The sequence below is a fragment of the Furipterus horrens genome, unplaced genomic scaffold (assembly GCF_987537825.1).
Source record: "Furipterus horrens unplaced genomic scaffold, mFurHor1.1.pri manual_scaffold_13, whole genome shotgun sequence".
Taxonomy (NCBI): Eukaryota; Metazoa; Chordata; class Mammalia; order Chiroptera; family Furipteridae; genus Furipterus; species Furipterus horrens.
The window spans coordinates 16,110,951-16,129,302 of NW_028327183.1; the positions used below are offsets into that span (position 1 = coordinate 16,110,951).

Below are 18,352 nucleotides of genomic sequence, written 5' to 3' on the forward strand. Positions count from 1 at the left end.
AACATGCAAAGCATAAGAAAGCCTTCTCGGGGCGAAAGAGCCCAGGCCAGGCCTAGGTTGCCTACACCTGCGGGCGCGACCAGCCTCTTCCGGGTCAGTAGCCCGCCCAGAGCCACGTGACCCGGCCCGAGTGCAGGCGGTAGAAGGCGGAAGTGGGAGAGGAGTTGGGCGCCTCTTCTGTGGTCCCGACAGGTAGCAACAGCCGGCACGGCGGGCACGGCGGGCAGGCAGAGGTGCGGGGCAGGCCTGGGGCAGCAGCGGCGGCCGCTGGACTGTGGGCGGCGCGGCCGGGGCGCCGGGGGGCTGTGGCTTCCTGTGGGAGGGGCCTGGCGCCGTGGTTCCGGCCTCCGAGGAGGGGTGTCCTGGCTCCCGCCTTGGCGGGGTGGGCGCGCCGAGGGCAGCGCGCGGGGTCTTCTCCCAGGTGGGCGCGGAGGCAGCCGGGGGTGCGGCGGCGGACTGCAAGTCCTTCCGGAAGGGGAATGGAGCTTAGGGGACAGGGATGGAGAGCGGTGACCTTTGCGGAAGGGTCGCGACCGGAGGAAGGGGCAACTTGGGACTGAACGGGAGGAGGCGCCTGAGAATGGGCACATGCCATGGAGGGAAAGAAGGGAAACTCAAGAAGATGCTGCCTGGACCCCAGCTGGGGGTCTCTTCATTCTTTCTCCTTTGGAAATGATTGTTACCCAAGAGTTTGATTTCGGTCCCATTCAATTTTCAAACTTCTGGAGGGATCACGACATCTTCTCTTGCTTTTGTCACACCCACGTGGTCCCGCTTGGGTAGGGTTTCCACTTATCGAGAACCCAGCCCTGCAGATCATCTTTCTTTGAGATTTTCCCCAGATCACATCGAATTCTAGGCTGAAAATAAGTGTGGGCACTGCTCTGGCCATAAAATGGCTTTTAGCCCAAGCTGTGGAGCATGACCTAGCTCAGCATTAGCTCAGCAATACAGTGACTACCGAAACCTTGGACAATGTCTACTTTTGCTACTTTGTGACTTTTCCTCTTTCTTCATTCTAAATTATTCAGCTTCTCTTACCTTGTGACTGCTTATCTTGAAACACTAACTGGGTAGGGTGGCTGCGAGGTCTGCTGTGCTCCTTACGACTATGACCTGGATCATGATTTTGAGATTAAATGCCTCTGAAAAAGCTGCTTATCCTTTTTTCTTTTGTGTTTACTAAAACTTGCAGCAGTGAAATGAATTTCATGGATGCTGTGTAGCGAGTGAATGTTCAGACTGGACATTTGTAGGAACTAACATCATTTTGAATCCAAATTCGTTACAAGTAGGAAAAAAAAGTACTTGGCTAATGTATTATATTATGAGGACAAGTTTTTGGAGTAGTTGATAAACATTTAAAATGAGTTTTTGTAGCGGTTCTGTGAGTTAGGTTAAGCAGGTGTTATTCACAGCTCACAATGAACAAGCAGAACTAAGCGAGATGACTTGGTGTTTTGACAATTTATTGCTGTTTCTTGTTTACTGGTCTCTTTCTCCTGGCTACACTGCTAATCCCTCAAGGACAGGACTCATCTTATTTGATTACTAGCCTTGTGTCTGGAATGTTGTGGGCACTTGGTAAGTTTGGTGGATAAACACATTTCTGAAGGTCCCAAAGCTATACGTAGAAGACAAAGAATTTGAACCCAAGTCCTAGTTCTTTTTTTTTTGTCAGACTTCCATGTGAAGGTGACAGGCCTCGGAAAAAGTCTTAACTGGGCTTCTCAGTCTCTTAATGACAACTCTCCCTTGTTTCAACATCTCTTAATTTTCACCATGGTCCTGTAAAGGTCAGTATGGCCTCTGTTCTACTGATGAAGAAAAACTGAGGCTTAGCAAAGTCCGTTAGAGTCCAGAGCTAGTGAATGACTTAGCAGGGACTGAAGCCCAGGCCTTTTATCTTTAGGCCCATACTTTTCCATTGATAGAAGCAATATAAAGTTTTATCTTAAGTATTTTCCAAGTATAAAATATGTGACATTTTAAGGAAAAAATAGTAAATAGATCACAGCAAAAATTGTGAACGTAGAATGCAATTAAAGTTCAGAAAACTACTATACCAGAGCTGCCTCTTCCTGGGAAACAATCTTTCATTCAGTGAATACTTGTTAGTGCCTACTTTATGCCAGGCACTGTTCTAGAGGTAAGCTGTCCTGTATGCTGGCCACTGGCCATGTGGGGCTGTCTTGCACTGGAGGTATATGCTATTAGTACAAAATACTGTATATACCAGATTTTGAAGACTTAGTATGAAAAATAAGGTAAAGTAATCTCATTGATGTTTTCATATTATAATATTAATACAATGCAAATATATGCTGTAAATGATAATTTGGGGAGGGGTTAAACACAGTATAATTGAAATTAAATTCACCTGTGTCTTTTTAGTTTTTAAAATGTGCTTTCTAGAAAATTAAAAATTATATTGGCCCTGGCTGGGTAGCTCAGTTGGTAAGAGCGTTGTCCTGATATGCCAAGGTTGTGGATTCAATCCCCAGTCAAGACACAAGAATCAACCAATGAATGCATAAATAAGTGGAACAGCAAATCGATGCGTCTCCCCCCACCCCCTCAAGTCAATAAATAAAAAATAATTAAAAAATTATATTGGATAGGGCTGTTCTAAACACTGGGTATATATATAGTACACAAGAAAGGCAAAAATCTCTGCCTTTGTGGATATTAAATTTTAGTGGGAAAAGGCACAATAATCAAAACAACAAAGTAAAACGCATATGATATAATAAAACAGGGAAGCGAGGTGTGGAATGGTGGCTGGGGTTGCAATTTTGAGTTTGGGTCCTCAGAAAAGCCTTTGGAGGAGGTGCCTGTTTAATGAAGGTCTGAGGGAGGTGAGGGATGGAGATGTCTGGCTAAGTGGGGACATAGTGGTCCAGGCAGAGGGAACAGCAAATTCAACAGCCCTAAAGGAGGATCACTCCCAGTGAGTTTGTGGACCGGCCAGGAAGCCCCTGGCTGGAGGGAGGTGAGTGAGGGGGGATGCGAGTTTGAATGAGATCAGAGAGGTGTTGAGGGTAAGGGGAGAGATGGTTAGGTGGTGGAGGGCCTTGCAGGCCATTGTAAGGATGTTGGTTTTCACTCATATAGTTGGGGCCATTGAAGGGTTTTGAGCAGTGGACGTGGAGTGCACGTGATTCACCTAAGTTTTAACAGGCTGACTCTGGTTGCCATATGGAGAAAAAATAGAGGAGCAAGGCTAGAAGCAAGGAGACACGTTCAGAGGCTATTGCCATGTTCTAGGTGAAGGATGGAGCAGGTGGTGGTGATGGAGGTGGTCAGGAGAGGTTGGGCCCTGGGTATATTTCGAAGGACAGCCAACAGGGTTTGTGGTTGTGGGGTGTGAGGAAGAGAGGAGTCAATGATGACTCCGTGGTCTTTGGTGTGAATATCTGGAAGAATGGAATTGTCATTAACTGAAATCGGTAAGACTGTGGGAGGAACAGGGTGGGGGCTCAACTTTGTTCATGTTGGTTGTGTAATGCCTATAGAAATCCGAGTGAGAATGTCATGGACAGTTAGATAGGGAAGTCTGGAGACAGGCCTGGACTGGAGATGTACGTGTGGAAGCAGTTAGCATGTGGACAGTATTTAGAGTTAAGAGACTGGTCAAAGTTATTTAAGGAGTGATATAGATATGTATCCAAGGAGTGCTTCTTATTGGAAATTAACCTTTGAAATAAAATCTCAGTGCATACTATTATATGAGAATTTTAAGTATGGCAAAGCATTGTATTATATCAGAGAACTTGCTTTCCCCTCCTTTTTACTTTTCGTTTAAAGACCCTTTTGAAAATCACAAGCTAATATTTTTTTAAAGATTTTAATTTATTTATTTTTAGAGAGAGGGCAAGGGAGGGAGAAAGAGAGGGAGAGAAACATCAATGTGTGGTTGCCTCTTGACCTGGTCTGCAACCCAGGCATGTGCCCTGACTGGGAATCGAACTGGTGACCCTTTGGTTCTCAGGCCGGCACTCAATCCACTGAGCCGCACCAGCCAGGGCTGGATTTCTTTTCTTTTTTTCTTCTGAGAATGCTACTCTTCCAAGTGTGCTTCTTTGTAGTGCCGCTGAAATCAGTTTGAGTGCCAGTTTCTGGAGTTAGTCTAGCTTTCTGAGTTGGCAACCAATGTAGAGACTTCCCAGAAGGATGGGAAAGAATCTGGATGGGTAATGGATTTTTACTGTTTAAAATATTGCTTTTACCTAACAGGTATGTAGTGCATGTTATCTGTCAGGCATCACATTGTTTTATAGATTTGAAACAAACAGGACCTCACCTGAGGCAAAGTGACTCACATGAATGAGGTCATGTAGCTCAGAGATGGAAGAGCTGAGATTTGAATCTTGGTCTTCTGAGTCCAGATCTGATGATTCCATGAGTGAGACATGCTGTAATGGGTACATGAATATAAACTCCCAGGAGAATCAAATCAGTGAGCTGCTTTGGAGTGACTTCGAGTCACTTCAGACAATTATGAGACTGGAATTTCTGAGAAGTAGGAAGAAAAGGGAAGATCTTGTTTCCTTTAAAAAGAACCAACTGAATCTTTTTTGGAAGGTTGCAGTCCCCTGCTTCTGCCCTCCTCCCAGACTTATAGACAAACACTTTGTGATCTGTGCAGTTGCTTTCTCTCCCCAAAAGCTCTTTGAGGATTTATTTAATGGGGATCCTTCAAAACAAGCTATCTGAGCCCCCAGAAGGCAGGGGCCCTTTGGTATTCAATACCTAGTTCTAGGAAAACATCAAATAATAAGATTTGGCCATCCTGACCTAGGGCAGGTCCTCTTTCTCTTTGTCATTCAGGTTTTTTGCTTCCTGTTTTGTGGTGACCCAGTCTGTGGTATGAGCCTGTAATTCCACTGTGCTGTCCCGGCCACCGCCCCTCTATGCACTTGGTCTTTGTGTGGATGTCATTTGGCGAAGTTCAGTTTCATCTGATTGTTTTTCAGTGTGGGCCTTTGGAGAGTGGAAGGTAACTGGGTAAAGGAAAGAGGCCAAGAAAGAAACAGAAGTGTTGGAAAGAACTGGAAAAACATGAGTGTGTGAAGGAGAGGAGGAAGCTTTTGAACAGACCCTTCTCTTCCACATCTTTCAAGGAGTGGATGCTGGGTGGATCTATTATAGTCATAAATAGGAAACTCTGCCTGTTTCTACAGCTGGCTAATTAAAACTAAAATCTAACTGCTGGTGAGTAGTTTTGCTCTTCCCTAGCTCATCTGCTACACAAGCCCTTTCATCTTGAGGTCTGTGTTCAGTGGTTTCTTGACTCAAAGCTGGGTCAAGAATTTCAGGAATCCCAGAGCCTAGAATTACAGCATCAAGAAGAACTAGTTGAGCTTGTCATTAATGCTCGAAGAGCACTTACTGTGTGCTCTCTGCTTTACCTGAACTGGTTTATTCCCTACAATAAGTTTATAAGCTAAGTATTATTAGGTTTATTTTACAAATATGAGGAATTGAGTTTTAGAGACTGTTGCTTGTCCAATCTCATCACTCAAAGGCTACTGGGCAGTTAAACATATTTGCCTGTAAAAGATTGGCTGGTCTGAAAGGTTCTTGCTGAAGTTGGGTAGCAAGAATGATCAGGTGCTTTAGATATTGCAAGAGCTATCTGATGTGCCGTTGCTTTCTCTTCCCGAAAGCTCTTTGAGGATTTACGTAGTGGGGGTCCTTCAAAACAAGCTATCTGAGCTCCCAGAGAGCAGGGGCCCTTTGGTCTTCACCTTTGTATTCCAGAGCCTTGCACAGATTAGTGTCTGTGAGCATTTGTTTAAAGACTGACCTTGGCTCAGGATTGGGCCGGGCAGATAAAAGGGGCTTGGAAGGGGCACAGTAACAATGCTGGCTGCCTGCCTGCTGAAGATGCCTTTGGCCATTATAGCCCCCTGACTTTAAGAATCAACCCATCTTAACAACCCAATGTTCAGTTGTCCATCAATTGCTGAATGGATAAACAAAAGGTGTATCCATACAACGGAATATTACTCAACCATGAAAAGGAATGGAGTACTGATACATGCTACGGTATGGGTGAACTTTGAAAATGTTACGCTAAGTGAAAGAAGCCAGACACAAAGACCACATGTTGTATGATTCTATTTACTTGAAATGTCCAGAATAGGCAGATTCATAGATATAGGAAGCAGATTAGTGGTTATTAGGGGGCGGAGAGGAATGAAGAAGGACTGCTGGTGGGTATGGGGTTTTCTTTCGGGATGATAAACATGTTCTGGAGCTAGATAATTGATGGTTGCCCAACTCTGTGAATATACTAAAAACCACCGAATTATATGCTTTAAAAAAGATGAATTTGTGGTATGTGCATTATAAATCAAAGAATCAAGCAGTCCTGTTTTGAATGCACGCTCTGTGTTTTGCAGAGGTCAAGTTAAGTGTTAGTACAGGCAGCAGCAGCCACTATCCTTCACCTCCTCGTGCCAGGGCACCACATGTTACTCAGCTTCCTCCCCTGTTCCCAATTGACCACAATGAAAGATGTTCTCTCTGCTTTTTTGATCTCAGATGTTTCAAGTATTTTAACCAAAAAGGACTATGACAGATCTTTGTTGTCTTTTGGATGTCTCTGGAAACTGAACCAGTAGGTGGACCCTTGACATGCTTAATTTAGCTAATGAGAAGGACTTGGGAATTAACTACCCTAGCTATTAACTTCTTCTCTTTTTAACAGCCAGTAGATTATAGGCAAATAAAGCTGGCCTTTTCTTTTTTCTTCTGAGTTTCTCATTTAAAATTAAATATGTAAGGGCACTCTTTTTTCCCCCCCATTACCAGTTATCCTCCCAATCCCCGCCTCTACCTCTCCACCCCCTGAACCCCCACAACCCCTGTTTAAGGGCCCTCTTTGCTTACTTCAGGGCAAAGCTGATAAACCTCCAGAAGCTGGTAGTTCAGGTTGTACGAGAGTCGAACTAAGGTGGAGGGCAGGTGCCCTCTTGGTTGTGAACCCATTGCTGCAGAGCCTGGGGCATGCCTGCGTCATAGTAGGCAAAAGGGAAAACTGGGAGGGGAGGAAGGGTCTAGCAAATTGGAAAAGGGAAGAGGGAAAAAAGGAGGAGGAAGATGGTGAAGACCAGAGAAAGGGTGCTTGTTATTCTAATGTAGCCCTCCTTGCTTCATTCTGTCACTTGTCATTAAAATATATACATTATTTTCAAATTCTCAAGAGCTAATCAGTTGTGTTAGTAGTGGGACCAACAAATTATTTTGAAATAGAGGTTCAAAAATATATTTTAATTGTTACTATTTTGCCCATTTTAATTATTATTATTGTTGTTATTATTATTTTATTGTTGTTCAATTACAGTTGTCCCCAAAATACTTTTTTAAATAATGAAAACGTACTGATATGTTTAGGATTCTGTTCTGTATTTGGCAAGACCGTGCCCTCTCTGACTGCAGAGTTATTTCCTAAGGAAGTTGCTGAGGGGCCTGGATCTAGATGGACATGGGAGTTGGGTGTCCCGAGGATGTGTTGCTGATATGTGGAAGACTTCCAGCTTTAGCCTAATGTCAGTTAAATTCACATTTTCTTAAAAATTAATTTATTTTTAGAGAGAGGGGAAGGGAGGGAGAAAGAGAGGGAGAGAAACATCCATGTGTGAGAGATACATGAATCAGTTGCCTCTCGCATGCCCCCAGCTGGGGACCTGGCCCACAACCCAGGCATGTGCCCTGAGTGGGAATTGAACCCGTGACTCTTTGGTTTGCAGGCCGGCCCTCAATCCACTGAGCCTCACCAGCCAGAGTGAAATTCACATTTTCTAAAGCCTTGTTCCTAATTATATTAATTTTTCTATTCCTAATGTGTGTACAAATTAACAGAAACTCGAAATTTATTCTTTCATAGTTCTGGAGGCCAGAAATCTGAAATCAAGTTGTGAGCAGGGCTATTATCCCTCTAGGCTCTAGGGGAGACTCCTTCTTTGCTTCTTATAGGGAGTGTAGGCATTCCTTGGCTTGGGGCTGCGTGACCCCAGTCTCTGCCTTAATCTTTACATGGCCTCCTCCTCTGTGTCTCCTGTGAGAACTCTGGGCCCTGAACCCAGGGTGATCTCATCCCAAGATCTTTAACTTAATTACATCTGCAAAGACCCTATTTCCAAATAAGGTTACATTCACAGGTTCCAGGGGGGTTAGCACTCAGACGTATTTTTTTGGGGGGGGGGCACAATTCAACCCAGTATACTAATTGAATATATATCAGATGTTCTTACTATAATTAAGGACATCATCCTATGACCTGATTTGAAGAGAAGGCTTTTCTGTTTTTGAATTTACATTTTATTTATGCACAAAATAATACGTGCATGTAGTTTAAAAAGTCAAATAGCAATATATGACTTACAGTGTGACAGCAGTTCCTTGCTTCACCTCATTTTATTCTTGATTCTTAATCCCTGGAATCAGTGATCATTAATTCTTTTAGTTTTCTTCCGGTACTGACTTCTGCATTTCTAATGTTATACTTACTCTGTTCTTATACTGTTATTTCTTAGCTTGTCAGTTTTATCTGTTGTTTTTTAACCATTGCAGATGAGATTTTAGCTCTCTTTGTAGCCAGTGTCCGCAAACACACACTTCTACTCCCATCTTCTGATTATAACCATAGCACAAGTTTTGATTAAACTATGTTATTATAATTATAAATATTATTCACAGCTGAGCAACGCTGTATATTAGGATTATATTTCCTTTCTTTTACAACTTTGTTTCTACTAGAGTTACGTATTCTCTGATTTTTTCATTTGCATATTTGCTGTTTACCTATCACTAGCTCAGCCCCAAGCATTCTGATGGAACTGAAATAATACTTCTTTCAGTGCAGTCAGACGCATCACGTAATCTGTTTCTTCCATTTTCTTTTCATTCATCTAGAGATGACAACTTTCTAAAACTTGTCTAGTCTGGACTCCTTGCTTTCTAGGCTGTTGCCGCATAATGCCTTGGGACTTCTCTTCATCACTACTCTAGAAATTCCTTTTGCCTTTCCCATGTGGAAACACAGCATCCTCCGCCTTCTCATTTACTTCCCTGGAGCACATTTTTCAGGAGCTTCCTGAGAAAACTTTGAAAGCAAATTTTTTTAGACTTTGCAAATCTGAAAATATTGTTTTCCTGTCATGCTGGATTGATGGTTATGGAGTTCTAGATTGGCAATAATTTTTATCTGAAATTTGAAAGCATCTCATTGTCTTCTCGCACTCAGCTTTACTGTTGAGAAGTCTGTTGACATTCTGATTCCCGCTCTTTGTAAATGTGACTGGAAGCTTGTTCTGAAATTTCATGCTATTGGGCCTTAGTGGGTTCTTTTTGCACTCATCATTCTGGGCATACAATTGGGTCCTTTCTATCTAGATGTGTATTTCATTTCTGGAAGGATTTCAGCTTATGAAAAATCATAACACTTCTTTTATAATTTTTTTGACTTTTCTGTTTCTGCACTTAACGATAGTCAGATTTTGGACATTATTTTAAGAATCCACTATTTTAAAGAAAGTCTTTTTTCTCCTATTTGCCTACTTTAGACATTTCATATAATAGAAACCATATAGTAATTGGGGTTTTATAAGTGGGGGGATCTGGCTTCTTTCAGTTAGCATGTTTTCAAGGTTCATCCATCATATAGCATGAAATAGTACTTCATTCCTTTTTATGGTCAAATATCCTATTTTATGGATATATCACATTTTATTTATCTGCTTATCAGTTGATGAACATTTGGGTTGTTTCTACTTTTGCCTACTATGAATATTCATGTATAGGTTTTTGTGTGGATACATGGTTTCAATTCTTTTGGGTATATATTTAAAAATGGGATTGCTGGGTCTTAAGATTATTCAATGTTTAACTTTTTGAGGAATTGCTAAACTGTTTTCCAAGGTTGCTCACCATTGTTCATTTCCAGCTAGCAGATGCAGTTTCTCTAAGTCTTCACCAACACTCGTTATTGTATATATTTTGGTTTTGGCCATTATTGTGTATCTCATTGTGGTTTTAATTTGTACTTCATTAGTGACTAATGATGTTGAGCATCTTTTCATCTACTTATTGGTCATTTGTATGTGTTCTTTGGAGAAATGTCTATTTATGTCCTTTGCTCATTTTTTTTTTAAGTTGGGTTATTTGTCCTTTATTGGGATGGAGTCTCAGGGTATCTCAAGGGTGGGGCAAACAATGTTAGCCTGGTTGCTGAAATGTCAGTATGGCACTAGCCTGCCAGCTCTGTGATTCTGTGGTGGGAGGGTTTAGAAGAGGGACATTGGCCTCTGCCCACTTTTCTGTCTGGGAGAAAACTATCCTCCAGCTCTCGCCTTGATGCCAGACACTTCAGTTTCTCCCTGTATGCCACTGGTGCCTTTCACACTGCTACCCTGGTGCTGGAGGTCAGAGGGAGTGAGTCTGATTAAGTCTGTCTTGGGGTTCTTTAAGAGGAACTGCTTGGGGCTACATCAGTTCCTTCCACTGACTCAGTTCCTGCTGGTTTTTGCAGCCAGAAGTTGTGGGGAATTATCTTCCAAACGCTGGAACCCTGGGCTGGGGGTCCTGGTGTGGGGTGGGACTCCTTGCTCCTGGCATATCCCTCTTGAATTTTTTAAAAAGATTTTATTTATTTTTAGAGAGAGGAGAAAGGAAGGAGAAAGAGAGGGAGAGAAACATCAATGTGTGGTTGCCTCTTGCACACCCCCAACTGGGGACCTGGCCCACAACCCAGGCATGTGCCTGGGCTGAGAATCAAACTGGCAACCCTTTGGTTCACAGGTTGGCACTCAATCCACTGAGCCACACCAGCCAGGGCCCTCTCAAGTTTTTATCCACCACATATGGATGTGGGACCAGCCCGTTTCGCATCTCTGCCCTTCCTGCCAGTCTGAATGGATGTGGTTTCCTTAATTCTGTAGTTGTCAGACTTCCATTCAACTCAATTTCTGATGGCGGTTCTGTATTTCAGTTGTAATTTTAATGTGGTTGTGTGAGGATATGAGCCGCGTTTACCTATGCTGCCACCTTGACCGAAAGTCCCCCGGTTCCCAACTTCTATGTAACAGTGTTCTTCTTAAGCTACTAAAGACCCATCGAGCTCATTAGTCATTGTAAGACAGACACACACCACTCTGCTGGAAGTAGCATGGCCACAGTTGCTTTGAGGTTTATATTTTCTTGCTCTGTCTCTTTAAACTCAGTTATTAACATTGGGTCCAATTCCTCAATCTCTTATTAGGTATTCTCTAAACCTACTGCTGTGTTTGTCTTTCAGTTTCCTGGTGATGACATGGCATCTGCCAGCTCCAGCCGGGCAGGAGTGGCCCTGCCTTTTGAGAAGTCTCAGCTTACTTTGAAAGGTGAGTGGCACTGTGTGAAATGTTAGCCAGTTGAGGTCCAGCCCAGACTTGGGGAAGAGGTGGAGTTATATGACACTTTGGTCTGGAAAGTCAAATTTTGTGAAATTGCTTAAGATTGTAACTGTTCGTTCTCTTAGGGTTGTCATGTTGTAGATGGAATTTTGGAAGAAGGGAAAAAGGAACTTTTGGCAAAAAATGATCTGAAATGGTGATTCCTTCATGCCTCATGGATCTTTTCTGGCTACACTCATTCCCTAGGTGATATCATCCAACCTCCTGGCTTTAAATGCCACCATTATGAAATCACTGCCAAATTTGTATCTCTAGTCTGATGTTTCCTCTGAACTTCAGTAGCCCCCTTGTTCCTCTTTACTTGACTGTTTAGTAAACATGTAAGACGTGACATGTCTGGACCTGAGCTCTGGATTTTTTCCACATGTCCTGAATTCAGCTAGTCAGCAAATATGGTTGTGTCTATCTTCAAAATGCATCCAGCTTTCAGCCACTTCTCACCATTCCCGCTGTCACACAGGTTGCCATCATCTCAACCCAGGGGCAAGGCAATAGCCTGCCTGTTTCTGCCTTTTGCCCTCTTTCATTCTGTTGGTCACACAGGACCCAGTGACTTGATGGAATGTAAGCTAGCTGTTGTCAGTCCTCTTCTCAAACACCCCAAGGGCTTTCCATCTTACTCAGAGTAAAAGCTGAAGATCCCACATGATACAATCTCCTAGCTTCTCATCTCTTGTTACTCTTCCACATTTACTCAGCTCTAGCCATATGGCCTCTTTGCTCTTTATTGACTATGCCAGGCACATTTCTACCTCTGGGCTTTTGCCCTTGCTGTGCCCTCTGCATGAAATGCTTTTGGCCCAGATATCTACCTGGCTTGCTTCCTTACTTTCTTAAGATCTTTACTCAAAAGTCACCCTCTTCAACCAGGTCTTCTTGACCTCCCCATGTAAAGCCTCCCCCACCCCCAACTTCCTCATGTCTACCCCTTCCCTACTTTGTATTTCTCTTCTCAGTCCTTGTCACTATTTAACACAATACCTATTTTTATGTACTTCATTTATTGACTGTCTCCTTCAATAGAATATAAACACCATAATAACAGAACTTTTTGTCTGTTCTTTTTACTTTTGGTATCTCAATGACTAGAACAGTACTTGACACATAGTAGGCCCTCAGTAAAAATTGCTCGAATGAAAGAATGTTGCTTCAGAAGCTTTAGCTCTGCAAAGAGTAATGAACTGAGTGATGCCCAGGGATGAGGGGACAGCTCTCAGTATCTGAACTCAGACTTCTCAACATGGCCATCTCAAGGCAAACTTGTATCTCTTGTTATTATTTTTCATTTCATTATTATTTTTGAAATGTAAATATATTAATTTATTTAATATATTCACCTACTTTAACATTCTTTCTTTCCTTAGCTCCTCCCAATGCCCCTGCTTGGAGAAAACCAGTATTGTCAGTTTCTTGTGTGTCCCTTCCAACATACATCAGAGGGCTTGTATTTTTGTAATTTCAAGAGCCAGGTTGCCTTCATTGCAAGGAATATTCTTCGAGCAGTGTTGGAGAGTACCTGTTTTCCACCTCTTTACCAACACAGTGTGCTGTCAGATTTTTTTCTTTGCCAGTCTCATTGGTAAAAAGTTGTTTTCTCAACATAGTTTATTTTGCATTTCTTTAATTATAGCAATCCTTATCATCTTATCATACATTTAAGGGAAGTATGCATTTTCTTTTTCTGTGGATAGCCTGTTCATATTCTTTGCCTCTTTCTTGAGTTAGTTTTTTAAAAAGTTTTGATACATTTTAATTGTTTTTTTTGGTGTCTCATTGCTGTGTTGCTCCAGCCTTTTGAGGAAGAAGAAGCTTAGAGTGAACTGACAGGGTTTGAAATTTGGGGCTACAGCCTTTACTGCCTTACCTAATAATTAGCAAGCCTAGGTTAAACGAGAAGCCTGCTTGTGGAACCTGGTGATGTCCTGAGGTCCCCATTTTGGGTTCATATTGTTCAGGAACACCCACTGACTTCCCACATATTTCTCTGTTGCCCTTCTTCAGTGTGAAGTTTCTTACTATTGTGGGAAGAGATAACTTGATAATATAAGTGCTTCTCATTATATATGCCTTTAATCTATAGGGATTTGATACTCCCATGCAAGAAAATGATGGGAGAGAAAGAGAGGCAGAGAAACATCAATGTGTGGTTGCCTCTTACACACCCCCAAATGGGAACCTGGCCCACAATCTAGAGGCTTGTGCCCTGAATGTGAAACGAACCAGCGACCCTTTGGTTCACAGGCCGGCACTCAATCCACTGAGCCACACCAGCCAGGGCTAAACTTGCTTGTATCTTGATGCCTTTGTTTTGACTTGTCTCTTTGTAAAAGAAACATTCAATATATCACCTTGTTGATTAACTATAAATTAGAGGGGAAAATGTTTCAGTTGAAAGACCTGGAAGACCCCACATTAACCAAGGAATCAAATTTAGCATCCCCAATAGGGCAGCCTGGTGTGTGTGTAAGTATACAATGTAACCTATGTGGTATTCTTGACAAAAATGTTCAATGTGAATCTTATCATTAGAAAAGAATCAGAAAAATACAGAATTCGGCATATTCTAGATGATAGCTGGTGGAAGTCTTTAAAAATCATTGTCATTGGAAAAAAAAAAGGGAGAGCATTCTAGGTTTTAAAAGGTTAAGGAGACAACAACCAAATGCATTGTGCTCATCTTGATTGTATCCTGGACTGAGGGTAAAGAGCTGTAAAAATGTTTGGAACAATTGAGGAAATTTGGATATGGAATGAATATTGGATTTGATAACTAACTGAAATTTTTTTAGATATAGTAAAGGTGGTGTGGTTAGACGAGAGAATGTCTCTATTTTTAGGAGTTGCAGTCTGAAAGTATTTGGGGCAGATCTCTCATGATGTCTACAATTTACTTTCAAATGGTTTACCAGAAAAAAAGTGTGTGGATATCGACACAAACGCGTGCACACGCGCACACACACACCAATCTAGACATAAAATATCATATGTTTATATCCTTTGCAGCCCAATAGGGTAGCCACTATAACCCCATAGAACTATTTACATTAAAAGTAAATTAATTAAATGAAATTTACAATTCAAATCCTCAGTCACATTAGCCACATTTCAAGTGCTCAGGTACCACACGAATCATATGGCAATGCATCGACCATTTTCGTTATCACAGAAGTTCTCTTGAATGGCATTGACATAACATAGAGGGGGGAAATAAGCAAATGTGGTAAAATAGTAACAATTGGTGAAGAGCATGCAATTATTCATTCTGTTCTTTCGACTTTTCTATAGATTGGGAACTTCAAAATAAGACTGCTAACTGCAACATGTGATTTTAGATTGAGCCCCCCCCCCCAAAATTTCCTTTTCTCTTTTGCTATAATGGACTTTGATAGGACAATTGGCAAAATTTGCGTAAGGTCTGTACATTAGATAATAGTATTAAGGAATGGAAAATTTCCCAATGTTGATATTTATACTATGGTTATATTAGACAGTGTCTTTGTTGGCAGAAAAATATACATTGAAGTATTTAGGGGTAAAGGGGCACAGCAGCTACAACCACTCCCAAAGTTTCAGGGAAAAAAATGGAAATGTGTATGAGAGGAAGTCAGGGGAGAGAAACAATAACAAAGCAAAGAGAGTAAAAAACATTGATGACTGTGAAAAGTTTATAGGAATTCTTTGTGTTATTCTTGAAACTTTTCTAAAAACTTTGCTGAAATTATGTTAAAAAAAGAAAAGTATGAAAAAACCAAGGAGAAAAAGCTAGAGGACCAACAAGGAGACATTATGGCAGAGTTCAAAGAATTGGCCTGGGAGCTGGAAGACTTGAATTTAGGCTTAGCTCTGGCTCTGATCAGTTCTAGGATTTTGTTATTTCACCTCCCTGGATCTTAGTTGGCCAAATTATTAAATAAAGAATTTGAACTTGTTGATTTCAGAGAAACTGTCTAGCTCAAAATTATAGGACTCTCATAATTAGTCCCATTTTTAAGGGCTTGCATGCAGAACTATTCTTTCACCACTAGGTGGCCTCAGTTAACCTTGATCTACGTGTAAAGTATTTTTCTACTCCGGGCCACAGATCCCAGTACCCCAACCTTTTTTTCCTGGTACCATCCCTTGTTGCTCCTGAATCCTAGCCACAACTTTTTTTTTGTTCTTTGGAATTTTCTCTACTCTTCTTTTGGGCCTGGAAAAGAAAGCTATTGCTAAAAACAATCCAGAGGTGGTTTGATTCTTTTCCAAATTGTGGACCTTTATAGGACTGTCTCCTCTCCAAAGGGCCTGGGAGGGAGAGGTTTGCTCACTCTTGGCACAGGGGAGCTCAGGCTAGGATAGTCCTGCCATAATGAGTAAGGAATGTCAGTAATATGCTCTGATGTGGGATATTGGATCGAGGCCATCTCGGTGTGTTTCATCCCAGCGACTTGGCTATAACATATGCTCTAAGAGGAGCTTGTCTAGCCTCGGTCAGGTACTTGCTTAGCTTGTGCTCCCCGAGTCCCTGGCTTGCTGGGGCCAAGTGAACATCAGAAATGCTGCCACATGGAGAGGAAATGCAGATGGTTAACAAGCACATGGAAAGAATATTCAGTCTCACTAGTAATTTAAGAAAAGCATTGGAACAAATAAGCAAAGCCTGGTAATGGCAAACAGCATGGTGTAGTCAGGCTACCCAGTTGCACATCCTGGCTCAAAGCTCCCCGGCTGTGTAGCCTGGGGCCATGACTTGGCTTCCTCAAGCCTGTTTCCTCCTGGATGAAATGAGGGTGATGATATATTCCCTGCATCATGGGTTTGTTGTGGGAATTGAGTTAGATGATGTGTGCATAGCATAGTGTCTGTAAAAAAAGTACTCATTAAATTCTAGCTATTATCTTTATACTGATTTTTTTTTTTTTTTTAACCTATGTTCACAAAGAATGAAAAAACAGTGTACTCCGTGTTATGCAGTGTTTGGTGAAATGGAGATATTCCCGTAGTGCTCATGGACATTTACACAGGCTTACCCTTTTTGGAAAGGAATTAAGCAGTTAAGGACTTTGAAAAATATTCATACCCTTTGGAAGAATACTTAGAAATGCAAGCAAATACTATATATACTATTCGTGGTAATTTTCCCAGAGCAAAATATTGGAAGCAATCTTTTCATCAATGAGAGAATATTTAACTAAACTATGGAATATTCTTATAGTGGGCTTATATTACAGCCTTTTACAAGGGATTTTGGGAGGAGAAGAATTTTTAAAGATGGGGGATGTAAAAGATGAAAGTCTAGGAAGTCTGGATTTACCAACGCCTTGTTTTTAGTTTAGGAGTAATTTTTATTTCTTATGCTTCATATTTTTTAATGTCCTCACACTAAAAAATAAGTTTTCTTAGAATCAGGAAAAAACAAAATTTATTTTAAAAAAGAAACCGCTGAAAAGAGTGAGACCATCTGCCACAGGGGGGCAGTTGGGAGCCCTCTGCCTCATCCTTGACTTCTTTCTTTCCCATCCAGTGGTGTCAGCAAAGCCCAAGGTGCACAATCGCCAACATCGAATTAACTCGTTTGTGGAAGTGGCAGTGGATGGCCTCCCCAGTGAGACCAAGAAGACTGGGAAGCGAATTGGGAGCTCCGAGCTGCTCTGGAATGAGATCATCATTTTGTAAGAGAGAATCCCTTCTCTTTGAATGCAGTAACACGGGGAAATAGAGAAGGTGCTCCAAGGGGGTTGTGGGAGATCCAGGTGTCCTGTTGGGCCTTTAACTCTTTTGCCTTTGGTACCTGAGGTGCCTCTCTTTTAAATGTGTCCACATCACTGAGCTCATAGAGTGTTCATTATTAGCTAGATGGTTACAGGGTCAGCTTTGGGGGTGGGGGCAGGGGTTATGTGAGTGTCTTCCTGTTTGGGGTTTTCTTCCCCCCTTCCAATTGTCAGCAATATCTGTTTTCTTCCAAGTGATAAGAGTGGCTGACCTGCGTGGATGTGATGAGTCAAGTATTTGTTTTCCAGGAATGTCACGGCCCAGAGTCATTTAGATTTGAAAGTCTGGAGCTGCCATACCCTAAGAAATGAACTGCTAGGCACCGCCTCTGTCAATCTCTCCAATGTCCTGAAGAACAATGGGGGCAAAAGTACGTATGAGGAAGGGGTGGCTGATGTGGTCATGTGTGTGGGTGGGGAAAAGAATTTGCAGGCATGGACTTCTCTCAGCGTGGCCGAGAGGCATGATGATGCCGTTTCCTCCAGACGAGGGGCTACAGTGACTGCTCCCCATGGATGCTGTCCATGGAGTGTTAGGAAGGCTGAGTGCTTCTTTCTGCTGAATTCAACCCCCTTTTCCAGGGGCTGTAGTGGTGGGGTGCAGTGATATGTCCTCTTGATCCTTTGCACGTGTCATTGCTTTTCCTCTGCCTCTGCCCCTCTTTTTCCCGTCCAGGAGATACAGGACATGTAGACTCAAACTGTCAGATGCTTCCAACCGCCACCATTACTTTCCTAGTCTGGGTCCTGGAACAGAACAAAGGGGCTGCGTGTGTGCGTTTGTGTTCATGTGGGATGGCGTTACAAATAGTGCCCTGTGCTTAGTAGGCGCTCAATAAACATTTATTGGCTGTTAGAATGTGATGGAAGCTCTATCATAATTATTCAGGGTGCCTCTGCTGCATGGAAATCTAAACCCTAACATCTATTTATTGTTGTTTGTGGTCAGTGGCATAACTGTGGCTGTGGTATCTGAACCCTCTCTCATAAAAGCCTCTATTCATAGCAGTTCCATATGTGGCGAGGGAATGCCACGGAAAGAAAGGCTCCTTTTTCTCTTGAAGGCTGCTGTCTAGAAAATATTTTCTGAGAGTGGATGTAGCTTAAGAGAGGTGTGGGGGTGGGGAGTGTCGAGGCCCAGGG

At 42.2% G+C, this 18,352-nt stretch overlaps 1 protein-coding gene across 4 annotated transcripts in view; it reads left to right on the forward strand.

The window, feature by feature from the left end:
- Positions 1–109: 109 nt before the first annotated feature.
- Positions 110–18,352, forward strand: part of WWP2 (WW domain containing E3 ubiquitin protein ligase 2) — a 127,345-nt gene continuing 109,102 nt past the window's right edge. Inside the window, exons 1-4 of one of the 4 annotated variants that reach the window (XM_090261089.1) lie at positions 110–192; positions 11,303–11,387; positions 16,963–17,110; positions 17,459–17,580. In XM_090261089.1, coding sequence (XP_090117215.1) covers positions 11,318–11,387; positions 16,963–17,110; positions 17,459–17,580 — 340 coding nt within the window. In that variant the 5' untranslated portion in view covers positions 110–192; positions 11,303–11,317. Of the gene's footprint in view, positions 234–345; positions 422–11,302; positions 11,388–16,962; positions 17,111–17,458; positions 17,581–18,352 lie in introns of those variants that run through there. The other 3 variants (XM_090261088.1, XM_090261091.1, XM_090261090.1) reach the window with 3 other exon arrangements.